The sequence below is a fragment of the Lagopus leucura genome, unplaced genomic scaffold (assembly GCF_019238085.1).
Source record: "Lagopus leucura isolate 7727_CA_CO unplaced genomic scaffold, USGS_WTPT01 Super-Scaffold_702, whole genome shotgun sequence".
NCBI lineage: Eukaryota > Metazoa > Chordata > Aves > Galliformes > Phasianidae > Lagopus > Lagopus leucura.
The window spans coordinates 4,524,410-4,546,901 of NW_024962254.1; the positions used below are offsets into that span (position 1 = coordinate 4,524,410).

General features: G+C 36.9%; 1 protein-coding gene across 1 annotated transcript in view; it reads left to right on the forward strand.

The window, feature by feature from the left end:
* Window positions 1-22,492, forward strand: part of LOC122175185 (disks large homolog 2) — a 737,856-nt gene that overhangs the window by 421,553 nt on the left and 293,811 nt on the right. The window contains exon 8 of the mRNA XM_042862630.1: window positions 18,638-18,774. Within this exon, the coding sequence (XP_042718564.1) occupies window positions 18,638-18,774 (137 nt within the window). The remainder of the gene's footprint in view (window positions 1-18,637; window positions 18,775-22,492) is intronic.

The window sequence follows — 22,492 nt, forward strand, 5'->3', positions numbered from 1 at the left end:
CTGTACTGGTGGCAGTCCTTCAAAGGAAATTACTAAATGCATTTTCCAGCTACCTACTGACTGCTGGGACGTTGTTGGAAAGTTCTTTGCAGTATCTTTTGTCTTTGGCTTTTATGGAAAACTAACATCTGAGCTTTGAGATGTTTTCTTGATGCCACTGTTTTTTTCTCTGTCAGTTTTAGTATTTCCAAGGTTGTTTCACCACCTCTACAAACTTCTTGTGGCTTTTTTTTTCATCTAAGACAAATATTACACTAATTCCCAGTTAATCTTGGTTAGTTTCTTTTCCCAGTCAAAACATTTTCTTCTGACCAAGTGTAATGTAATTACAGCCAATCTTGTAACTACAACGTATCTATGTTTGTTTTTCTTCTCCTTTATATTAAGAATTTCTTGGTCAGAAAATATTTTTGTTTCCATCCCCACTCTACAGTACTGTGTAAGATTTAAAAGGGGAGCAAAAGAAGAACCCTTTCATTATGTTTCCCGTCACTGTTTTCATGAGGCCAAAATGAGAAAGGGAGGAGGTCCAGCAGACGGTGCAGCAAAATGCTAATTATCTCATCACCGTTTCCAGATGCACAATAAATCAAAAGATGAGGAAGGAGAATGATGTCATTTGCTAAACTACTAGGCTGGGTGTGGAAAGAAGTCCTTCTCTAGACAGAAGGCCAGTATATCTTTTCTCTGTGTTCTTAGTGGAGAAGTGAGAATTGTCTAAGGAGTGGCAGCTTCCTTTCTTCTTTTTTCACCACCTATATGTTCTTTGGTTTAAATTCCTCAGGTGAGTTTTAGAGAATGATTATCCTTGATCTTTCATCGCTTTAATAAATAAACAATTATATGACAGCTATTGCTTTGAGCCTGATATGACATCTAGATGAAACAGGATACATTAAGGCTTTAGCATCCTTTGTGGAATCTGTTCACTGACATGACATCTGTCACTTGCAACTGAATAGTCTGAGAATCCTTAGGGCTGTTTCTTTGCAGAGCTTCATCCTTTCTTGAGTATAAAGCAAAAGTGCAAATTAACCAGGTGAAATTACAGAGCAGAGATTTCATCCTTTATTGCTCAGTTAACTATCTACATAGCAATTTCTGTCTTACTGATAGTTTTTCAGGTGTCCAGATCTTTCTCAAGAAATCTACTCACTGAAAGACAACATGCATCAGCAAAATACTGCAGTGCCACTAAATACATCTTTAAAAGAATAAATTGTATTTAGTTAATTTTTTATGTCTTGGAGAGCTGTAGATATTCACTTTTCTTGTATTCGGTTTTGTTGTTGTTGTTGTTGTTGTTGTTGTTTTGTGGTAATTCTAAATACAGGTAGACAGTCTTCTGAGGCAGGCTTCAGAGATTTAGATGATGGTAAAGTTAGAAAGCTGGGTGAAGCTTTGAAGATTCAAATGATGCAGCAAATGAAGTGTAAGTCTGCAGCCTATTTAAAAAATATTCAAGATTCTCAATATTTTTCTTTCATTTCCACTAGTTGAAAAAAAGGAAGGCAGTATATTAAAAGTGTCTCTAAACATCTGAAGGAAGTAGCTGGCTCAGTCAGGAGCCAGACACCAAAGAGATTAATTGCATATAGTAATTCATCTGTCAATTCCCCATACTATATCCTGGCCCTGTCTGTGGGTTTGTCATCCTCATTTTCCTTTCAGTATTCTAAAGTTTGTCTATGATTGTTGTGAGCTGCAATGAAAACAATAGGTTTCTTTTTAGATGATAACTATAAAGTGGCAATCGGATCTCAACTTGTCTAAAAGAAACTTCCCTTCAGTATTTTAGCTTTAACTTATTATTTGTTAATTCAGATAATTTGTTCAACAACTTTGGAAAACTGCACTGCCTTCACCTGTAAGGATCTTCTGTTTTGCTTTGCTTCTTTAATTATATGTGTATTTCTAGAGATGGCAATCTTTCTTTTGATTTAGACAGAAGATCCTTTGCCTTTTGCCAGAATGAAATGATTTGTGCAGATGGCCCTACGTTCCAATTGTGTTATCTTAAGATATGAGTTGAAGAAACCCTAAGCTCTGGGACTCCAATGCACAAAAATTGTGGTATTGTATCTGCTACCTCAATACATACAAAGGTCAGCTCTTCTGGACATCTTGGAGAGGTTCTTATATTGCAGATGAGGTCTGATCAGACATTGCAGAAGCAAAGTTTAGTCTTGCTAAGCCAAAGTCTTGTGATCCCTGGCACATAGTTACTTTTCACTTGTTTTTCAGGTGAGAAGGAAAGCCGTGTGATTCCTGGGAATGTCACTTCTTTTTCTTCTCTTTCAGAGGCATGTTTAAGATGTTTTCTGCCATCTGGGACAATGGCAAGGTGATCAGTTTTTCTCAGTGCAAAACATTTGGTGTCTGGAAGACAAAACAGTAAAAAACACCTTGTGACCTTTTCCAGAGCACATTTTTATCTGTTTTTTAACTCCCTATGAGAAAGACAAGGAGAAAGCTCTGCCTCTAGTTTGTATTTTCTAAGATAAATGTACAAGTGAGAGCTTGCAAAAGCAAGTTATATCTGTTGAACAAGAAACGTTAGCTCATATACTTAAAGTATTCCAAGAGCATGAAACCAAAGGCATGTTGGCTTCTGGAATTTCAGTAATGATTTCTATGAACAAATAAGAAGCCTGCTCTTGGATTCTTTAGAAAGAAGCTTGTCTAATCATTTCCTTTGAGAAAGAAAAAACTGGAAAGCAAGATCTTCACATTGAACACAATATAAAATAGTGTACAGTGACAAAAACAAAAAAAATTCTTTAGGATAGGACGAAAGAGACAACACAAAAGCTAAAAGAACAGTATCCTCTGGGCATGCTTGAAGATTTAATTTTGGAAATTGATTTTTGCAAATAAGGATCTAATTGACTTTTTCCCCATAATCTGTGTTCTGGCTTGGTTTGGTTTGTTTGTTATGCAAAACAGGGTATAGGATGTCTTCTGAAATGAATAGAGAAACAAAGGAAACTGAAATGAGGAAGCATAAATTTGCAGTAGATCATGTAGTAAAGTTGTTTAGTGTAGGCACATTTATGTTTCCTCTACTGTAGTCAAAAAATGAACTCAGTTTTAATCGTAGGCCAGGGGTGAATCTTATCTGTGGTCTGTAAGTTGCATATGAGCTGTTTTTAAATTGTAATGATTGTCAAATGCTATCGCCAAAATTTCCTGAAAGTTATTTTAAAATACTTTTCAATTCCATATCAGCATGCACATCCCCTCTGTGATGGAGTAAAACCAATTGTAATTTAGAGATGTGCTTTGTAGGTACAGAGGGAATGCTGAGATGACAGATGCTTTTGAAGGAAGACATAAAATGTGTCTACAATTTGGCTGGCATAAGTTTTCACAGCAAGGTCATCTGTATGAAGAATGCTATCATGATTAACACCAGTGACAGCAGAGTGAGACTTCAGCCTGAAATGAAGAAGAAGCAGGCCAGGCAGCACTTAAATATATTAGACATTTTTACACTTGCAGGCCCTTATGATTTTGATCTCAGACCACTCAGACTTAGCTGATCAAATCAGTGCTAACTGGGGTTTCTTTTATACACTGTGCAGAAAAGGCAGAGGGAAAAGCTGCCAGGTGCAAGCAGAAAGCTCATTTTCATTGAAGTCTACAAGGGAAGGCAAGAGAGTATAAAACCATTAGTTTGCTTTCAAAATCCCAAAGGAATACCAGAAGACTTACTGAATCCTTTTATAAGTACCTAGAAAAAAATTTGAGGAGCGATGGTTCGCAAAGGATGTAATGCTCTTTTGCAGCATTTTTTTTCATATATTTTTCTCAGATGACACTGTGTGCTGGGAGGGGTTAGGACTGAAAGTAATCTTAAAAAAAAAGACATTTTGCTGAATTGTAATTCAGTAAATTCAGTAGGGACAACTGCAAAGCATTCTCAGTAGAGATAATCAAATAATGCAATAAATAGTGCTTTTACAGAAAACTGTCAGGACACGAATCCTGTAGCAAAGGATCCAGGACTTTGTTAGCTGTAGCATCTTGCCTTTTAAACATCACACTGCGATGAAACATTCAAACTCTATATTGGGATTTATAAATTGAGGTATAGTTTATAAGACATGAGAAATCCTTTCATCCTTCACAGGTGAAGACTGAGCTGGAGAGCCCAGGCTTTGAGATTTCCACTTCAATAAAGGTGTGGACCAGCTGGAAGGACTCCAGGGGAAAACAGTAAAAATGATCAGAGATTTAGAAAGCCTGTCCTACAAGGAAGGAATGAGTGATCTGAAGTCATTTATCTAAAAAACCAAAGACTTGGAAGGGGGGCTGTGGGCCTCTAACAATACTCTTCTTGCTTTGTAGCACATCGTTGAAGCGTGATTTTTCTCTGTGTGCCTGGTAGGAAGGGTGTAGAACAAAGCATAATAGACAAATTACAATAAGACATGGATTGGATTTAACAAAAAATGAGGATTGTGATATGATAGATTACCAGGCAGGTCACCATGTCCCTAGAGGAGGAAATAACCAGGTGTTCTGCGTAGCCATTTGTTAGCCATGATGCAACTATCTTTGGCTCTGCCTCAGGCCAAGGAGGTAGAATAAATGATCCATGGAGTTTCTTCCAGCCCCGGGACTCAATGGTCATAAAAACATTTTCTCATTTCAGCTCAGTGTAAAGACAAACAGTAGACATAGGGCTATTACAATCCTGCACCTGTAGAAATAAAAAAGGTGTCTTCCAGGCAAAAAAAGACACAATTCCTGCACTTTTTCTCAACTGTAATTTAGTATTTTGATTTCCATCTTCTTTATTTTACTTATGGCTAGGAGAGATTAAGACACTTTTTAGAAAATACACTTCTTCACATATAATATTTTGAATAAATACTGGAACATGCCATGTCAGCCTGCATATTTTCAGTTACATCCAGGAAAGATTTCTCTGGCTTTTCAACTTTTCTGTTGCTCAGGTCGGGATCATGCTCCTTAGGAACACTTTGGTCAGATATATATATGGCCGGTTCTTCGTTAAAAGCTCTTCTCACATCAGGTTTCAGTACTTGGAGGCTGGCCAACACCGCACTGCTTTGGACTGTACTAAAGCTTTTAATGCTAAGTCTTGACTTCAGATAAAACACTTTTCTCCAGCTCTTAACAGAGTTGGGTTTCTTCATAGCTAAAATCTGTCTTATAGGCTTTGGGTTTTGTGTTTGTGGGTCCCACTGGGATGAATCTTTTCTTCCAAATAACTGCCTTAAATTTCCAAGAGATGGCCAAGAAGAGGTCTGGGAATAAATCAACAGTTCAGTGCATTCAGTCTTTTCCCCAGAGTTTCACTTTTTATCAGGAATGCTGTGTACACCATTCCCAGAAAAACGGCAGTACACCCTACCTCTGACATTGCAGAGATTCAGGAGCTGTTATTAATTGAAACAGCTGATGGAAAGACCACATTAATACCCTGTGATGAGCCCCTCAGAGGATTAGTAGCAGGGACTTATTTTTTACTGTACCTAATGAAGATGCCTGATAAAAAAATATCAGGAAAACCCTTATTCAGAAAAAAATCTGTAATGCAGATGAAAGAATGTGGCCTGAAAGAATCATATTAAAATTTTATAGTTGCGTCTTCACACTGTCAAGCATAAGCTGTTAGAAAAATCTTATGTGCTCTGGGATGAATCTGGAAAGATCTGTATTTCTGAATGCAGATTTCAAATATGGGTTCACATTACTATTCCATTCACGTTTGTTGGAGCATAATTCCCTTTTCCAACATTTAGTACAATTTCTGTTGAGACATAAGTGTTTTATTTTACTCTGTGAGTGAAGGATGCATATCAGCAGCAAATAAAGGTTTTTTTTTTTTCATTTTGTTTTTTTTTTTTTCTTAAGAGATAAACAGATCTAAGGGACCAAGGGATAGTTTGGGTAGAAAAGTCAACACAAAGAGCAATGGCTCTTGAATCCATTTTCAGAGTACCTTCACCTGATTACTCTAGTGCAGTAAGCACCATCTGTTTTTTTCTGTGTCATTTATGTTCTTGCAAACTTTGAACATCAGAGCTCTGTAAATTGCCTTATATGAAAAAAAAAAATACTTGTCAATTTATGACTTGATTTTTAAAGAGGAAGCAACCGAATGGATGACAGATTATTTATGGATTGATTGCAAATAGATAAGAGGCTACAAGATGAACTGTGTTTTCATTTTATATTTTCAGGCTTCAGTATAACTGGCAGAGAGCTTTTCAGGAATGCATTTCTGTTCAGCTTTGCAACATGGGATAAGACGATAAATGCTAAATTCCCTTCATCAGATGGAGTATGAACAAAAGGAACTGATGAGTCTTTCCCTGACGTTTGTGGTTGTTAAATGGATCCTAAACTGACAGACTACTCCTTCTGTCTCTATTTAATTGGTGAAAAAATATTAAATGTTTGTCTAGAACAGCTACCCAGCTTAAAAGCACTGACCCAGCTGTAATCAGTTGAAAGTACATCATTTAATATTACATACAGAAAATACCATTTTTCTGTGTGAATTATAATAATTATTTCCTGTGTTGAGTCTGTAGATTTCAATAATGAATCTTGATCTGAAAATGGTGAGAAAAGTACAGCTTCACATAGTATCATGATTTAAAAATTGAACATCTCATCAGAAAGTAATAACTTCTTTAAAACAAATCTTGGTGTGCACATCTACAGGATCAGGTGCTTTTCACTTTAAATTATTAGAAGGTGAAATAATTTGTGCTGCTGTCAGTAATTGCAGTAATTAATGGTAAACTAAGCTGAAAATTATGTAGGTACTATTTTTTAATGACAACCAAACTATGATTGACTGTCAGCATAGATTTGGTTCCCATGCTTGAAACAAACTGTGTACTTCAAGCACTGAGAGTGAACCTTAATTCATAGTTTGTACCCAAGACATTATATATTGTTAAAGTAATAGCAGATTCTTTGGATCTCGTCAGTGCATTCAAAGTTTCCATAACTGCCTGCTTGTCTTAAGTCACTGCATAGGATCCATGCAGTGTTGTTCTGTTGCTTAAATCCAACAATTACATTCTTGAATTTACTTGCAATAGAACAGTAATTAAATAGAGTTAAGTGAAATAGAAGACTCTAGCCAGCACTGGAAGGGAAGAAAATCTTCAATATTTTATCTAAATTGTCTGATAGAAAGAGGAGAGGATCAGGAAAAGAGATTTCTCTTAGTTTTAGAACAGCAATTCTGCCATATTGATACCATTTCCAGGTACCTCTGCCTCAGTTTGAAAACTTTAGAGAGGATTATCAAATAGATCTCTAGGGAAGCCCGTATTTTGAACAGATCATAAAGTAAAAATAAATACAGCCACAAAAGCATATTTGTGGTAATGTGGGTAGTTGTCTTAAAAACCTGTACTAGAAAAGAAAAAAAAAAGATTTCCTACTGCATTCAACCCATGTGCAAAAGCATTCCCTGAATTAAATGCCATTCTCATAGGGCAACCAGTGGTCAGTAAATTCAGCTTTCTCAAGCCCAGTACTTCTCTTGAAAGGGTGAGTAAAGGTTTTATATTTCATTCTCTAATCAGGAAATGTTCATGGTACCAATATATCTGTCAGAGCAAAAATTGGAGAAATGTTGAATAAGCACCATTATTTCACCCTTTTCTTCCCCTACAGCAATATCAGACATTTCAGCCCTCGGGAGAATTACAAAGCTGTAATTGCTAACTGCTCTTTCTCAAGTTTCGGAGAGCAGTTTTATTGCTCCCTTTCTACCCAATAGACCTCATGCTGTAGTGGCATATTTTCACAGAGAATTTTTCATGTGCTAACCTAAACAGATACTTCTGGCCTCCTATCCTCAGCTTCTGTCCCTGCATCCCGTAAGTTGAGTTTGCTGGGCAAACTTGCTCTGTAATTTGTCAAGATCTCTTTGCAAGTCCTCTCCACCCTTGACAGTCTCAACAGCTCCTTACAACTTAGTATCAGCAACAAACTTGCTCAGAACAACTTACATTCCTACATACAAGTCATTATTCACCACAGCAGCCAAAGTCTTTCTAAAGTGCCTCCGTAAAAAACTGTGCTACCAAGAAAAAAGGGCATGAAAGCCAGCACCATCCCCACCTGCCAGCCCCTGGTGCCTTTGGTGCTGGTGAATTCGCACCTGATCTGTTCAGATCACTTGTCCTGTTTTTTTTTTTTGTGCTGTTTTAGAGCTGGCAATCATATGGCTAAGAAGTATTCATGGCTAGTACAGGGCAGGCATTGGGGAAATATGGCCAAAGGCAGGGAGGTAAGCAGAGTTACCTCTTCTGATAGTAAAGAGTCTTTAGATGAGCATATCGTAGTCTTGAAAATGCACACTGCAATCCTCCGCCTGGCTTTCTGCTGCCAATTAGGACAGCCTGCTGCTTCATCCATAATCTGGCATCTGGCAGAGGGTGAGTCAAAACCCCTTTTGAAGAAAAATGCTGCTAATACAGAAACAAATAGAGTGAGAAGAAAAGAAAAAAAAATAGTTCAGCCAACATTCAACCCCACAGTAACTTATGCTGTGTTCAACATTGTTCCCTGTAAGTGATCCTATCACAGAGGCTGCCAGCTAGATGATGTCTGCCCTCATCTGAAATTCCAATTTCTGGTGACTGTATCTGAGTACTGTTTGTACTTGTGGGTGCACTGAAAATGTGTGGAAACTTCTTGTGTGAACAGGAAGTCAGTGTGAATATGCAGCTTCAGAGTAGGCATATGCAAACCTGGCATGGAAATGAGAGAGAAGACATTTTAAAAAAATAAAATCGTAAGCAGTTAATCCTGTTCCCAAATGGCAGATTTCAAATCTCTCTGTTTTATGTCACTAATTTTCATCTTTTTAAAAGCATAATTTGAATGTTCTTCACATGAAATGTTTGGACTTGGTGTAGTGTGGCTTTTTGTAAAAGAACTGATGTGCTTGCTGTAACTCTTAGAGTGTCAGTAGAGGATAAAAAACAAAATCATTTTATCTCTCTTTTTGGAATTTAAGTTGGTAAAATTGTGGCAGTGTGATTTAATATGGTTTTTACCAAACTTGAATTCTCAATAATGCTTTAAATATCAGCTTGCTCTGTGAAATTAGAAATACTACCTTTTCTTCTCAAGTTAAATTTTTAGGTATTCCTAGAGAATTCCCATGGTGCAATTAGGCCATTTCTTCTTGTCTGTGCTTTCTGGGAAATATTTCTCAAATTAATTTGAAAAGATGTAAAAAAGTGTGGAATAAACATGATTTATAATGAGGCTTTCGGTGTATTTTCCTAGCTTCCTGTTTCTTTTCTTTTTGATTACATCTGGAGAGAATATGTCTTGAGGGATAATTATATGCAGGCAAAAACTCCATAATGCAAAAAACTTAACTGCAAAACTGAATGGAAAAAAAGGAATTGTTTCCATTTGCATGTAAAACAATTTTTATAAATTTTCTACAAACAAATGCAATTTAACAAGATAGATTTTGAAGGCTCTGTTAAAGATTACAGAAGGATTAGCTTTACTGTTATGATAATTCAACGTTTTACCTGCTGTATCTACTGTTTGATTGTTTTTAAACCTGCTCTCACTGCCTTGCAGGTACATTAACATTTGCATTATAATCTCTCTTCCCCATCATCTCCTCTCCTGCAAGCAATGTAAACAACCTTTTTTTGAGCCAGGGATTGTAATTCTGTGTTCTGACAACAGATTCCATTTAATGCTCTTTTAATTCATTGTTTTCTACTGTAATGTTTGGTATTTCCACCCAAAAGAATGGAAAACAAAAACCAAAACAACAACAGTTGGAAGAAGGTTGTAGTTGTACAAAATTGCTTCTGAATGGATGTAGAGGCCAAAGCAAAATCCAGAAAAAAATCCCTGAAATATCCAGAAGACATTTTAGCATATTCTAAACTGTACTGCATAACTGACTCCAGTCTAAGAGGACTTGGATGAACCCTTTGGGTCCAAAGAAACGATACAGAAGCAGAGTGAGCTCCGAGCAGTGTTAGGCTGGGAACCTTCTGTCGGTCTGGAACAGCTGTAAAGAACTGGAGGCATCAGTGTGCCAACCCAATTTTAAAATTATATATGGTCCCCGATGGCACAGATAGCAGTATGTAAAATTTGAAATAGAGACTGCAAGCTTGTTTAGGTAGTTACAGTCAAAGGTATGAAAACCAGCCTGCCACTTGGGACAGCAACCAAGCTGCTGCCACGGTCTCTCTTTCATTCAGTTTTCCCTAGGTTCCATTTTTCTGAGTTTTTTGTCCTTTGGAGAGCAATTTGGCACAGTATGTATGTATGTATGCATCTATTTATCGAAGAGATTTTAATCTCTGTAGGATCATTCTTTAACCTCAGCAAGTTTGCTGACGACACTAAGCTGAGAAGGGAGGGAGAGCATCCAGAGGGACCTGGACATGCTTGAAAAGCAGACAAGCAGTAATTAGATTTAACAGGGCCAAGGTACTGCAGTTGGGTTGAGGCAATTCCAGGTACAGGTACAGACTGGCAGAAGGACTCATTTAGAGTTCTCTGCAGAAAACTTGGAGGTGCTTCAGGGGGTCACTGCTCCTCCCAGCCAGGCCCACAGGGTGTTGCAGGGGCAGGCAGCTGCCCCCTCCACAATATCCGGGAGGAGGTTTGGGATGAGCCTTCCTCCCTCCCCACGGTTGGGTTAGGAAGCTCCTGGAAGTCTGTAGAAGCACAGAATCACAGCATAGTTTTTTTGGGAGCGTTCTGAAAGGCCATATAACTATGGAATCTCAGCACAGTTGGGTTGGGAGGGTCTTGGAAAAGACTGAGTCAGAAACACAAGGCAAGTATTTCTCTTAGTCTAACCTATTACTATGAAAATGAGGAGAAAAAAACTGGGGGAGTTGAATTCAAAACAAACCAACCAGCCAAACCACTCTTTCAGTTCAATGGAATGTAGCTAGCTTCACTGGAGCTTGTGAGGTTAAATTGTCATGAAACTTTGTCATATGAGGAGAGGTAGTTATGCACAGGGAGTAAAAGCCCAAAATGTCAGTTTGGGCCCTGGACAGCCTGGTCCAGTACTGGATCTAGCAACTGGCAGCTCTGCCTGTGGCAGACGGGTTAGAGCTTCGTGATCCTTGGGGTCCCGTCCAATCCAAGTCGTTCTATGGTTCTATGGTCCTGATGGACAAAAAGCTGGATGTGAGCCAGCAGTGTGCTCTTGCAGAGCATTATGTCAGCTGCATCCTGAGCTGCATCAACAGAGGGATAGAGCATCTCACCTATGAAGAAAGATTGAGGTTGTTGGGCTCGTTTCTTGGAGGAGAAAAGGTTCCGGGGAGACCTCACTGAGGCTTACTTAAAGGGAACTTATAAGCCGGGGGGAGACCGACTTTTTACACAGGAAGATACTCATAGAACAAAGGGGAATGGCTTTAAACTAAAAGAGAGGAGATTTAGTTTAGGAAATTGTTTACTCAGAAGATGGTGAGGCCCTGGCACTGCTGCCCAGAGAGCTGTGGTGCTCTGTCCTTGGAGGTGCACAAGGCCAGCTTGGATGGTCCCTGGGCAACCTGAGCTAGTGGGGGGCAACCAGCCCCTGGCAGGGAGTCAGAACTGAATGACTTTAAGGTCTCCACAGCCTAAGCCATTCAGTGATTCTACTGTTTTCTTTCCTGCTTTTCATCAAGAATGCAGTGAGAGCAGACTTCTGCAGATCTATTTGTAAGGCTGTGCAGCCAGCTTGTGTTACTGTAATGTTTTAGATTTATATTAAATGTTTATTAAATTAAGAATAGTTAAAATGAGGATTAACAACTTTTTGTTAAGATTTATTTAAACATTTGAATTTGCAGTGTTTAAAATTTCTGCAGATAAGTAGTTTAAGAGGCAAAATGTTACTGTTTACTTTCTACTAAAATCTCTGACAAAAATTAGAATCATAGAATCATTAAGGTTGGAAAAGATCAATGCTATTATCTATTCCAAACAAAAATCTGCACCCATGCAGCAAACCCCAAAACCCTCTCTGCTGAGGTGACAGAAGAGTTCCTTCCTTTGGAGACAGGCATCAGTGTTTCTGTGCAAACAGTATGACATGCATGAAAGGGATTTTCTTTTCCTGCCGTATAATTACAGCTGCTAAGCAGTGTTCAGTCATAGTCACAAAAGTGCTGGCTGCTAAGTGCTAAGTGGAAGCTTTTTGTATGCTTTCCACTCACATCCTCAGTCCAGGCTGTACTGATATCTGATATCTCTGCTGGTCCAGAAGTATGGAAAGGTGATGCACTGACAGCCAGAATGTCAGGATTGATAGACATAATCACAATGAAAGTGTCTGTGGTCTGGAAGAACAAAGGAGCTGCATAACAGCTGCTGGATAAGTATGTGAAAGCACAATAATATAATGATACACAGAGCATAAAGGGGACAATAATTTTCTGCATGCATTAAGTGGTTTCAAAGAATATTCTTACTTGGTGGCACTGTACATCATCTTTATTCTATCTGACATGATCTGGGAAATACCTGAAAATACAACATATTTCTGCAAAGTAATGTCAAAAACAATAAGGAAGGTACTTGAAATTTTTAACCTGAGGCCATTAGAGGGAAAGACCAGCTAATGATCAGCTTTGTAGGGCGCTGGACCTCCTTCGCAGTTGAGATTATTACCAAATTGCTCATTACAAAGAGTACTCTAAAGCAATTTGGGAACAGGTCGGAAAAAAGGAACTAATGATGGCAATGAAAGTTGTCAGCTTTCAAGCATGTTATGAATATTAGTTAAAGTTTGATGAATCATACAGTACTTTAGACTGATTTTTTTATCCACAGAACAAAATGTAGTCAAATTTTATTCCTCTAACTCCTGATATGAGCTGTGACATGAGTCAGGAATAGCAATTGTTATAATTCACTCAAATGAATTGATATTTGAACCTACCCCTATAATACAGAGGAGAGAGAAAAAGTGACATATTCTGTGTCTGGGATGAGTGGTTTCTCAGGAATTGATCCATGAGATGAAAATTAAAAACAGAAAGAAATAAAACTTTGTAGAGGAAAATCAGTTCCTCCTTGTATCGTTCAATTATTGTGAAACGTTTTAATTTTCATTGTGTAATATATTAAAATTTTGCTTATAGTGAATAATAAAGGAATTTTCTATCAATAATGAACATTATTCATAAGTCATATTAAGCATATTAAAGCATATTAAAATCCCACAATTATGAGGTGTTATATCCCTCCTCTAGAAAGACCAGAATTGCCAACTACAGGTTTGGGCAGAAGAGGAAAGGGAGATATTCCCTGCTGCTCCTCTGTTTATAGTTAACCTTGTTTCAGTTTGTTTATTTATAGGGCACTAGATAGAACTGTGGTAACTGTCAAAACAAGTCAATCAGTTGTTATATGTCAATATATTTTATCTTATCCATGTTCTTTTCCTCCCTGTAAGCAGAATAAGATTAATTAGAGATCTGGGTTGGACTTCCTTGCTCCAAGTTTGATAAATTCATGAGAAGGTTCATCCTTTTTCAGAGGAAGAGACAACTAAACATCATTCAATTTGACTCTGGAAACTTAACTTGTATTTGCATCCTGACAAACCTGAAGATGAGTGTGCTGAGGTGATCTGCCTCGCCCTGGTGTGACAGAGGACATGGAATGCAGAACCCTTACACCACCTCTTAGCATTTTCTTGATTGATGACCATGATGTAATTTTTGGGCGGATGTTTTGTACTGTCTAGGAGTCTACCAGTGTTATGGAGTGTTCACAGTACTGTTTTATTTGGGCTCCCTAGGACATAGGAAAATAACTGCTCACTGCGTATTCTAATTCATTTAGCAAATACATGTCTTCAGTGGTATTACCAGCTTTCCCAAGGATACAGCCACATGCTGTAACCATGTTTCCAACATCCTGCTGTTACAGCACAGGGTCTTCTGCCTGCAGTACATCTGTGCTGCTTGCTAAGCAGCGAAACCTTCTAGGCTTGACAAAAAACAACTCATTTTCAGTTTTACTGCTGGGAATGCTCTCATTTCTTCTTGTGCTTCCATGAACATTCTATTAAATTCTAACCTATTATTTCTGTTACAAGTCTTGTGCATTGTGTGACTTCACAAGGGTGTACACTGTTGAGGAGATTTGTTGGTTGGTGGTAAGAGATGCTGGAGTAAAATCAGGAATCAAACAATTAGTAATTACCTATATTATACTTCTAGAGTACACTGTTTTGATGTGGTTCTCAATTACATTTTAAGTTTATGACTTAAATTTGACTTCCTATGGCTGCTCTATTATTTGGAGCTTCTCAGCTAGAACTGGGGGACTCATGTTGAATTTATTCTCCAAAACCCTCTTTCTACTTTCCAGCTTTAAAACAAAACGAAACAAAACAAAAAACCTGCTTGACAGTCTGCATGCAATGTGAGCGATCACAACACTGCATTTGGGTTACTAATGAGGCTTTCATTTAACTTCACATCTTTCTCTGATTTTATATAGCTACACTTTGTCTTTTAAGCTCCCTTTCTGATGACTGGAAAGTGATATGTCCTTGTGTCTTACAGAGTGGTTTTATTATCATATAAAGATTTCACTACTGTATATCCATCCCTGGACTAACTGTAGGAGAAATCTCCATACTTACTTTTTGCAAGAAAAGTAGTTAGAACATAGATTTAGGCTAGACATTAGGAAGAAATTCTTTACTGTGAGGGTGGTCAGACACTGGAACAAGCTGCCCAGCGAGGCTGTGGATGCCCCCTCCCTGGAAGCATTAAAGGCCAGGTTGGATGGAGCAGTGAGCAACCTGGTCTAGTGAGGTGTCCCTTCCTATGGCAGGGGGTTGAAACTAGGTGATCTTAAATTCCCTTCCAGCCCCAACCATTTTGTGATTCAATTATTCTATATGTTCTCTATATGTTCTTATTGATTTATTGATGCATTTAGTGATAGAGCAAATAATACAAAACAGATGTAAATAGTTATTAATTACGTTTTTGTGAAATAGCTACAATTTGTGCTCAGGAGGTCTTTAAATTGTTTTGGCTACAAATGTTTCTTTTTTTTTTTATGATGACTTCATTTTTTTTTAATTAATTTATTTTTTGCTAATAATTGAGGGAAAAAAAAAAAGGATTGCATAAATGTATATAATCATTGTTAACATCAGCACTTTTTCCTGCAATTTTGACAGAATAGCTCTTTCCTTTTCCTCTATCCTCATGATAACAGCAATGCCTCATTCCACTCCTAAGTAATTTAATAACTTCACAGCCAACTCCTACATTTGTGGATCCCAAAGGCAGATGAATTTTACAAATACCTACTCACTAGAAGTGGAAAGAAATAGAGTTTGATTCATATTGTCTGTTTTACGCATCATATATGTGCCTACAGTGGCTTTAACTGAAATGAAGCATGGCATGGATGTACCATTATTAAACCCAATCATCTTTCTCCTCCTGGAGAAATCTCTTATTTTTCTCCATCTAATTGCTATTATGAGGAAATTGGGTCTTCTGTCCAAATTTAGGTGTAGTTGCAAAGGAGATTGTGCACAAAGTAGGAAGTGAGATAAAGGGCTATTCTCAAAGAGACTCGTGATGTCTATTCTGATGGCAGTCTTCCTGACAGCAGGGGTTAATAGGAAAAAGGATCTACAATTAAACATGCAATTTTGTTTTGATTTTTTCTACTCAGCAGTGAAAAGAACTGAGATTGGAGAACAGATCTTGATCCCTGTGTTTCCCTAAGTTCCAGTGATTATCTGTCTTTAAAATAGAGTAATAAATAGAGTAAAAATCTCATATATTAATGTGATGTAGCCAATGAAAAGAGAGATCCACAAACCTTTTGTAGGTCTTAAAACTAAACAGAAACCTTTCATATAATTGGAGGTGAACCTGTATGGTATTGATCTTCCCACCTATCTCTTCCCACACCCAGTCGCCAGCCTTTCAGAACTTGACTGTGATTCATCTTGTCTCTGTCAGTTCTCTGAAGAGATCGGATGAATCATGCTCTAAAAGCCTTTAATGAATTCCCATTGTTTAGAAAGGTAGCACAGATGATTGGCATAAATGATGAGCATAGTTGATTGATATCATTTGGACAGATCATTTGGAAACGTACCCCAAAATTTTATTGCAGTATACTTTCCTAATGTCCTAGCAATTGACAAAAATAATTCCAGTAAAACTAAGTGTTGCCAAGATTCCATTCCCCATTCTTCCTAAGAAACAGTCTTTTAAAGCATGCACATATGATGGACCTAGATTGTTATTAGGTGGGAAAGCCACAGAAACTCTCTTCTTCAGTTCTGTCTAGCCCACCCTCACTTTTCTCCCTACAGTAATTCCTCATGCCTTGTTCTGCTCTTTTATGCTTCTTCATACTCTCAGCCAGTTACGTGGATCCCAAAGGCAGACCCAGCTTACAAACAATATATAGCCCCATGCATTGTAACACAATTATATTTTATGTCTATGAGAGAAGCAGAGTATGGCTTTCATCATTGTAAACTTCACTTTTATAATGGCATAGCATGTTACAATTTATTTTTATTTTTTTGCAGTTTCATATGTCAACTGTGATATAACCCTGCAAACAGCAAACACTGCCTTTCCTTTCAGCGCTGCAGAAAATGGAAGCTTTGGTCTTTACTTCTATTACACTACAACAGGACCAGGCTGAGTTAGGAAACCATCTGCATAAAATACATCATAGCTATATAGCCAGAAATGATCTTGCCCTTTACAGTTATAATAAAGGAGATTGAAGCTAATCTTCCCACAGCTGTGCCTTAGGTGAGCAGTGGAGCTGAAGGAAGTTCTGCAGCTGCAGTCTAGCCCATTCATCTCCTCTCTCAGAGCTTCATTTTACTGGAAATGTGCATTTTGTTGGTTTTTTTTTTTTCAAAATGATGATAATTATGTCACCAAGGAACACTATTTGATCACTGTTCCTAGTCCACAACTAAAGTTTTAAAGGGAATTTTAATTCTTGGTGTTTTCTTAGAATGTCTTTTTGTTTCTTCAAAAGCACTCAACAGGGTAATGAGCAAATTCATCCATGTAGTAGAAACCACAGTCTTTTCATCCTTGTAGCTGTCCCAGAAGTAGAAACAAATAGTAACAGTCATCACCAGCATTAGCTGGAAATTAAATAAAGCTTTATTTTAATTATCTCATATTTCTGAATTAACTTTATGTGTATTGTTAATAGCCATCTTAATTAAGTAAGCGGTATTTCAATTTGAGATATAATTTCAGTGGTTTCTTTTTGTAATTTACTGTTTTGATGGTATCCATTAAGAGTCCATTATGTTATCTGACCTCACATCTCTTTTAAACTAAAAATGGCGATGAAAAAAAAATAATATGAGAAAAAAAACATAATGTATCAAAAAGATTTAATTGACTCCAAAAGTCTTATCTCTGTATCCATACAGCTGCTAAAGAAATCTGTGTGTATTAAATAAACCCTCGCTTAAATTTAGGGCACAAGCAGTCAGCTGCTGGATTTGTGATAAAATGCCAAATTCCATGCAGTTCATTTTTTCCTGTTGTATTTTCTCTGCTCAGGCTGAAGCTATTACTACTATGTTTGCTGTAAGATTGACTAAGCACCATGTATTTCATAGATAAAATTAGTAATTATTCTCTATTTAGCTACTATTTTTCTGTGCAGCTAAAAGTGAGATGCCTGGTTGAAGCAATAATCTAAGCAGGTTATTGTCAGTAACAGCTTATTTGTTCAGGTAGAAGTTCCCATTAGATCTATGATCTATAAAAAATAATCTGATGGAGTAGACTTTTTATGGAAATAGAATACAGTGATTCTGCCTTTTCTCTGATTGAGAGATAAAAATGTTATTATAAGTGAGAGCAGTGATTTGTCTTTTATGTAGTGTGTCAGAAGATGGGAAAAGCATGAAAAGCTCTTACATCTACTGATGTTCTATGTACTTTTTCTGATTCATACCAGCTTGTAGACATTCCTCCAAATTTTGGCTGTTGGAGTCTCCATTACTGGGAATTTCACAGATCACAGAGAGAAAATTATATGTGCACAAATGACTCTCACTTTTTTATATATCCACAACCAAAGATATTTGTGTCCTAGAAAAACATGCAAAGCATAATTAAATTCAAATATGTGCACCATTTATCTTTCATTTTCATTTTCGGTGTGGCACTACAGAAACTTATAATATCTACAGTAAGCCTCTCAGTATTTTTCAGATTCTGTGGACAAGAATACCTTTCATTTTGTTGTGATAAGTTGCAATGTCTTTTTTACTTACATTTATCAAAATAACATCCAAGCTTGAGGTTTTACTGGCTCCTACTGAGCACAAGATATTGGGATAGAATCATTATTAGTTTGATTCTTTTCATATCTGCCATCCTATAATTGTACATTAAAAATAATTTCAGTAATTCATTTGCATCTCTTACCTTCCAGGAAAAGTGAAGATGTACTGATCCATCAAATAACCATTGTTTTATTTGTGTTTCTGTAAAAAAAATATTGCAAATGTACAGTAGATTAAATGTGCTACCCTAGAACTCTCTCTTTAGTGTTATTTCTTGCACTGCTAATGCGTATTTTCCCCTTTCTTCTCTAGGTCTGGGTTTCAGTATTGCAGGAGGAGTGGGAAACCAACACATTCCTGGGGACAATAGCATTTATGTCACCAAGATTATTGAAGGAGGAGCTGCACAAAAAGATGGGAGGTTACAGGTTGGAGATAGACTTCTTATGGTAAGTGTGACAAATTTAAATTGCATTTTATATGGATGAAAGTTGTTTCATACAGGTTCTTTTATTTACTATACGTGGTACTGGAGGTAACCATTACAGCTTCTCTAATTGTTGTATTTCTGTTATCTTCATTTTTTCCCATTCTTTATATGTATTTCTGAGACAACAGTTAAAAAAACCCACAACATTATACTGGAAAACCAACATTTTGTGAAGAAAAGGCAATAGATTTTATTACTGTGTCATTTAACTAAGAGAAGAATAAATGCATCATACACATCAGCAGCTAGTCAAAATTCACCACAGAGCTTCTACAGTAAGGGCTTCATTACAACACAACTCATTCTACTGATCATTGTAAGAAAGTAGAAAGATGCAACAAAACTCTCTTTTATACCCACCATCAGAGGACTGCTACCTGTACTTCAGTGTATGTATGAATGCTTCATATAGATGCTCCATGTAGGTGTTATAAAAGATACACTTTTCTTGAAGTGTTCTTCTTTCTCTGATGGATCTCGCTTGCGGAAATTGTTCCTAATATTTGAAGTACTTACACTGTTCTCTCTTGGTATTTCGCACTCTCAGAGTTTGTTTAATACTCTTTAAGGGAGAAACACTCTGGTGAATCAGCAGAAGTTGATCTATGTCAGGTTGTATTCATGTCAACGCATTTGCAAATATTTCAGCAGGTACAGAAATAGGTTTTAAATCATTGCGATGAAAAAAAAAGTACACTGCAGTAGCTCCGTTTTATGACACAATGTCTAAGCAGTGAAAAATTGCTGTGACCTTTTTTCTGCCCATAAAACTATGTCTATGTTCTTTTCTATAAGAAAACTGCATTTTTTTTATTGGCTAGGGACACTGTGTTCCAGTCAAATGTGAAGATGACCATTCATTATCTGTGTATTAAACAGAACATAAAAGGCACTTACTCAGTGGCTGGATTCGTGACTTTAACCTTTTTTAATTAACCCACACTGGCAGATAAAACAACCAAAAGATCAAATGCTGTTATCAAACTCAAAGCAAAATGAAACTAGAATTTAACATTTATTTTATATTTCTTCTTTGCAAGTTCTCAGCACACTGAATTTCAAGTCCCTGCACTTTAGTGATGTTTTGGCTTCTTTTTCTATAGAAATGTGTATTTGTATTTGACAAAGTTACATCGTATTTTGTTATTTTCCACTTTGTAGAAAATCTACTTGCCTTCAGCTGTTGCTTTTTTTTTTCTGCAATGAGAATTTTTTTCTCAATTTTTATGTTATTTGCAAATTGGTGTTACCTTATTATAATTTTCTTCCCACTTACCTAAAGAAATAAATAATATCTACACAACATCTACACAACACAGACACAAAAACCTCTTCATTCTCTCTCTCAGCATCACTTAATTAGCTGGAATTTCAGTAGAAAAATAGTAATACATCACATTAGAAAAAAGTTATACATCACTACGTAGAATTTCATTCTTTCTCCTGCATCTGACCTCTGAAAATGACCAGAAGTCATTGTCACTATGTTTGATGTCACATCTTCATGCCACTTTTCTTTTGGTGACCAGTTCACTACTTACAATTATCTCCTTTTATCATTTCTGTGTGAAATGAGGGAACAAAAAAAAATCATAATATTGCTCTCCACTACCCATATACTTCCAGACCAAGCTTTTCATTGTTGCTTAAGAAATTCCAAATAGCAATTTATTCTTTGTATAATTTAACCCTTACATTTTCATGGAGATGAAGAGCTACGTTTTCTGATTCTCTCCAACAAGACACCTTAATTTCTTTATAGCTTGAGGTTTTTCTGATTTTCCTGAATACTTTCAATATTTTCTCTCTTCTGCCTTGGGTAGCATCTGTCAGTTCATGCCGTTTACTTCATGTACCTTTGTGAAAAGAAAGAATTCATTGCTTTCTTTCATCAGTCTTACTGCTTTGATCAATGCAATATTGCTATTATCACCTGTATGGTCTGTGGCTGCTTTGTTGATTCCTTGTTTATTATATACTTCAACATTTTATTGTTGGTTGTTTTGTGTTTTTTTTCTCACCAGTGCATGCTTACTCAATCTTTGTTTTTTTCCATCATTTCTCTGTAAAATCTGCTATAGTGTGTTAGTCTTACAGAATTGCCAGCAGCTGCTGGAATGGTTGTTTCTTTTTTGTATCTGTGTTCTGATAAGTCTGAGTAAAATGCTTTCAGATTCCAAAGAACACGCAAATAAAATTCATTAAAATTTAAGATGTAATAAAAGAGATGCTGCAAAATCAAAACTAATATTGAAATGTAAAACAATGAGATGCCACCTGAGCATTTCACAGTTTGATATCCCTACAGTTATTAAACGCAGATTGCGAATAGTGTGTTAAGCATTCACAAAGTGTATTATGTAAATATTGAGCATTGCAATTATTTTGAAATCTATACAAGGGCATATCTGTGCAGTTACATTTCTGTGGCACTTCTGTCCTATTATTCCAAGCACTTCCACATAGAAATTCTCCAGTGTGGGATAATTCTGAGGTAACCAGTAGGAAAATTATTGGAAGATGCTTAAGAGTACTCCAGCCAAAAACTGAACTTGGTGGATTTAATAGGTATATGTAAAATGAACAGACCAGAGCTCTGCTCTGGAGACACATCTAGTAGGAAACTTCTACCTATTGTAGACTGGTAGTCATATCTATAGTAATGCCTGCAGTGAGAATATGGCTGTGCTGGGTGTCTCCACAAGGCTGTGTTCTCTTGGCACTGGACAGAAGCAACGTGGAATCATGTATCATCGTAGTCTAGTACAATTTAGGTTAAAAGAAGCTCTCTAGTCCAACCTCCAACACAAGCAGATTCAGCTCTACAATCATGCAAGGTTGGTAAGAATTGAGTCTTGAAAACATCCGAAGATAGATTTTGCACAGCCTCTCTGGGCAACTTGTTCCCTCTAACTGCTTGTTTATACATAGGCTTGTTGTCTTCCCTGTTACCACATGCCACTCTGAGAAGCTTAGCTCCATCTTCATGACTGTAAGCACTGGAGGTTGCTGCTAGTTATCCCCAGAGCTGTAATTACTTTCTTTTATCTGATGTTATCATCTCACCTTGGAATTGCTTGCCTGCAGAATGGATAAATGAGAAGTCACTATAAAACTGTTTATTACTAATACAAAACACTGATAGTTAGAAGCAAAGTATTTTTCAGGGAAAACTCTAAACCAACAGAATTTATGCTACTGCTGTGTTGTATTCTGTTAACTCTTCAAATCTACTGCTCCCCAAAGCCTGGACTGTTTGGGCCATATATGTTAGCCTGTTGCCTTTTAGCATGTGCAGTCAAAGAAATCAGACATTCTAGGGATGTGTACATTTATAAGAAATGATGTTACTCACACACCACGAGATTTAATTTGATTCTGTTTTCTTCCTAACACCATAAAGAAAAAAAAGGAGCTGCTTTCTTTTTCCAGATGTTCATGTTTGCTTCCAAGCCCATTCTGTGCTGAAAAAATACCATTGGGTGGTTTCTTAAGGCTGTGGTGGGTTGCTATTTACAGCTGTCAAACTGTGCCTTGCAAGATTCCATACCAGTTTCTGTCAGATCACACATAGCTGCAGAATCATTTGTGTTAAAGTAGTCAGAGTATATCATTTAAATTTTAGGTGCATCTACATTAGCATTTGTTTCAGAACAGATTTTTTAAGTGATTTTCAC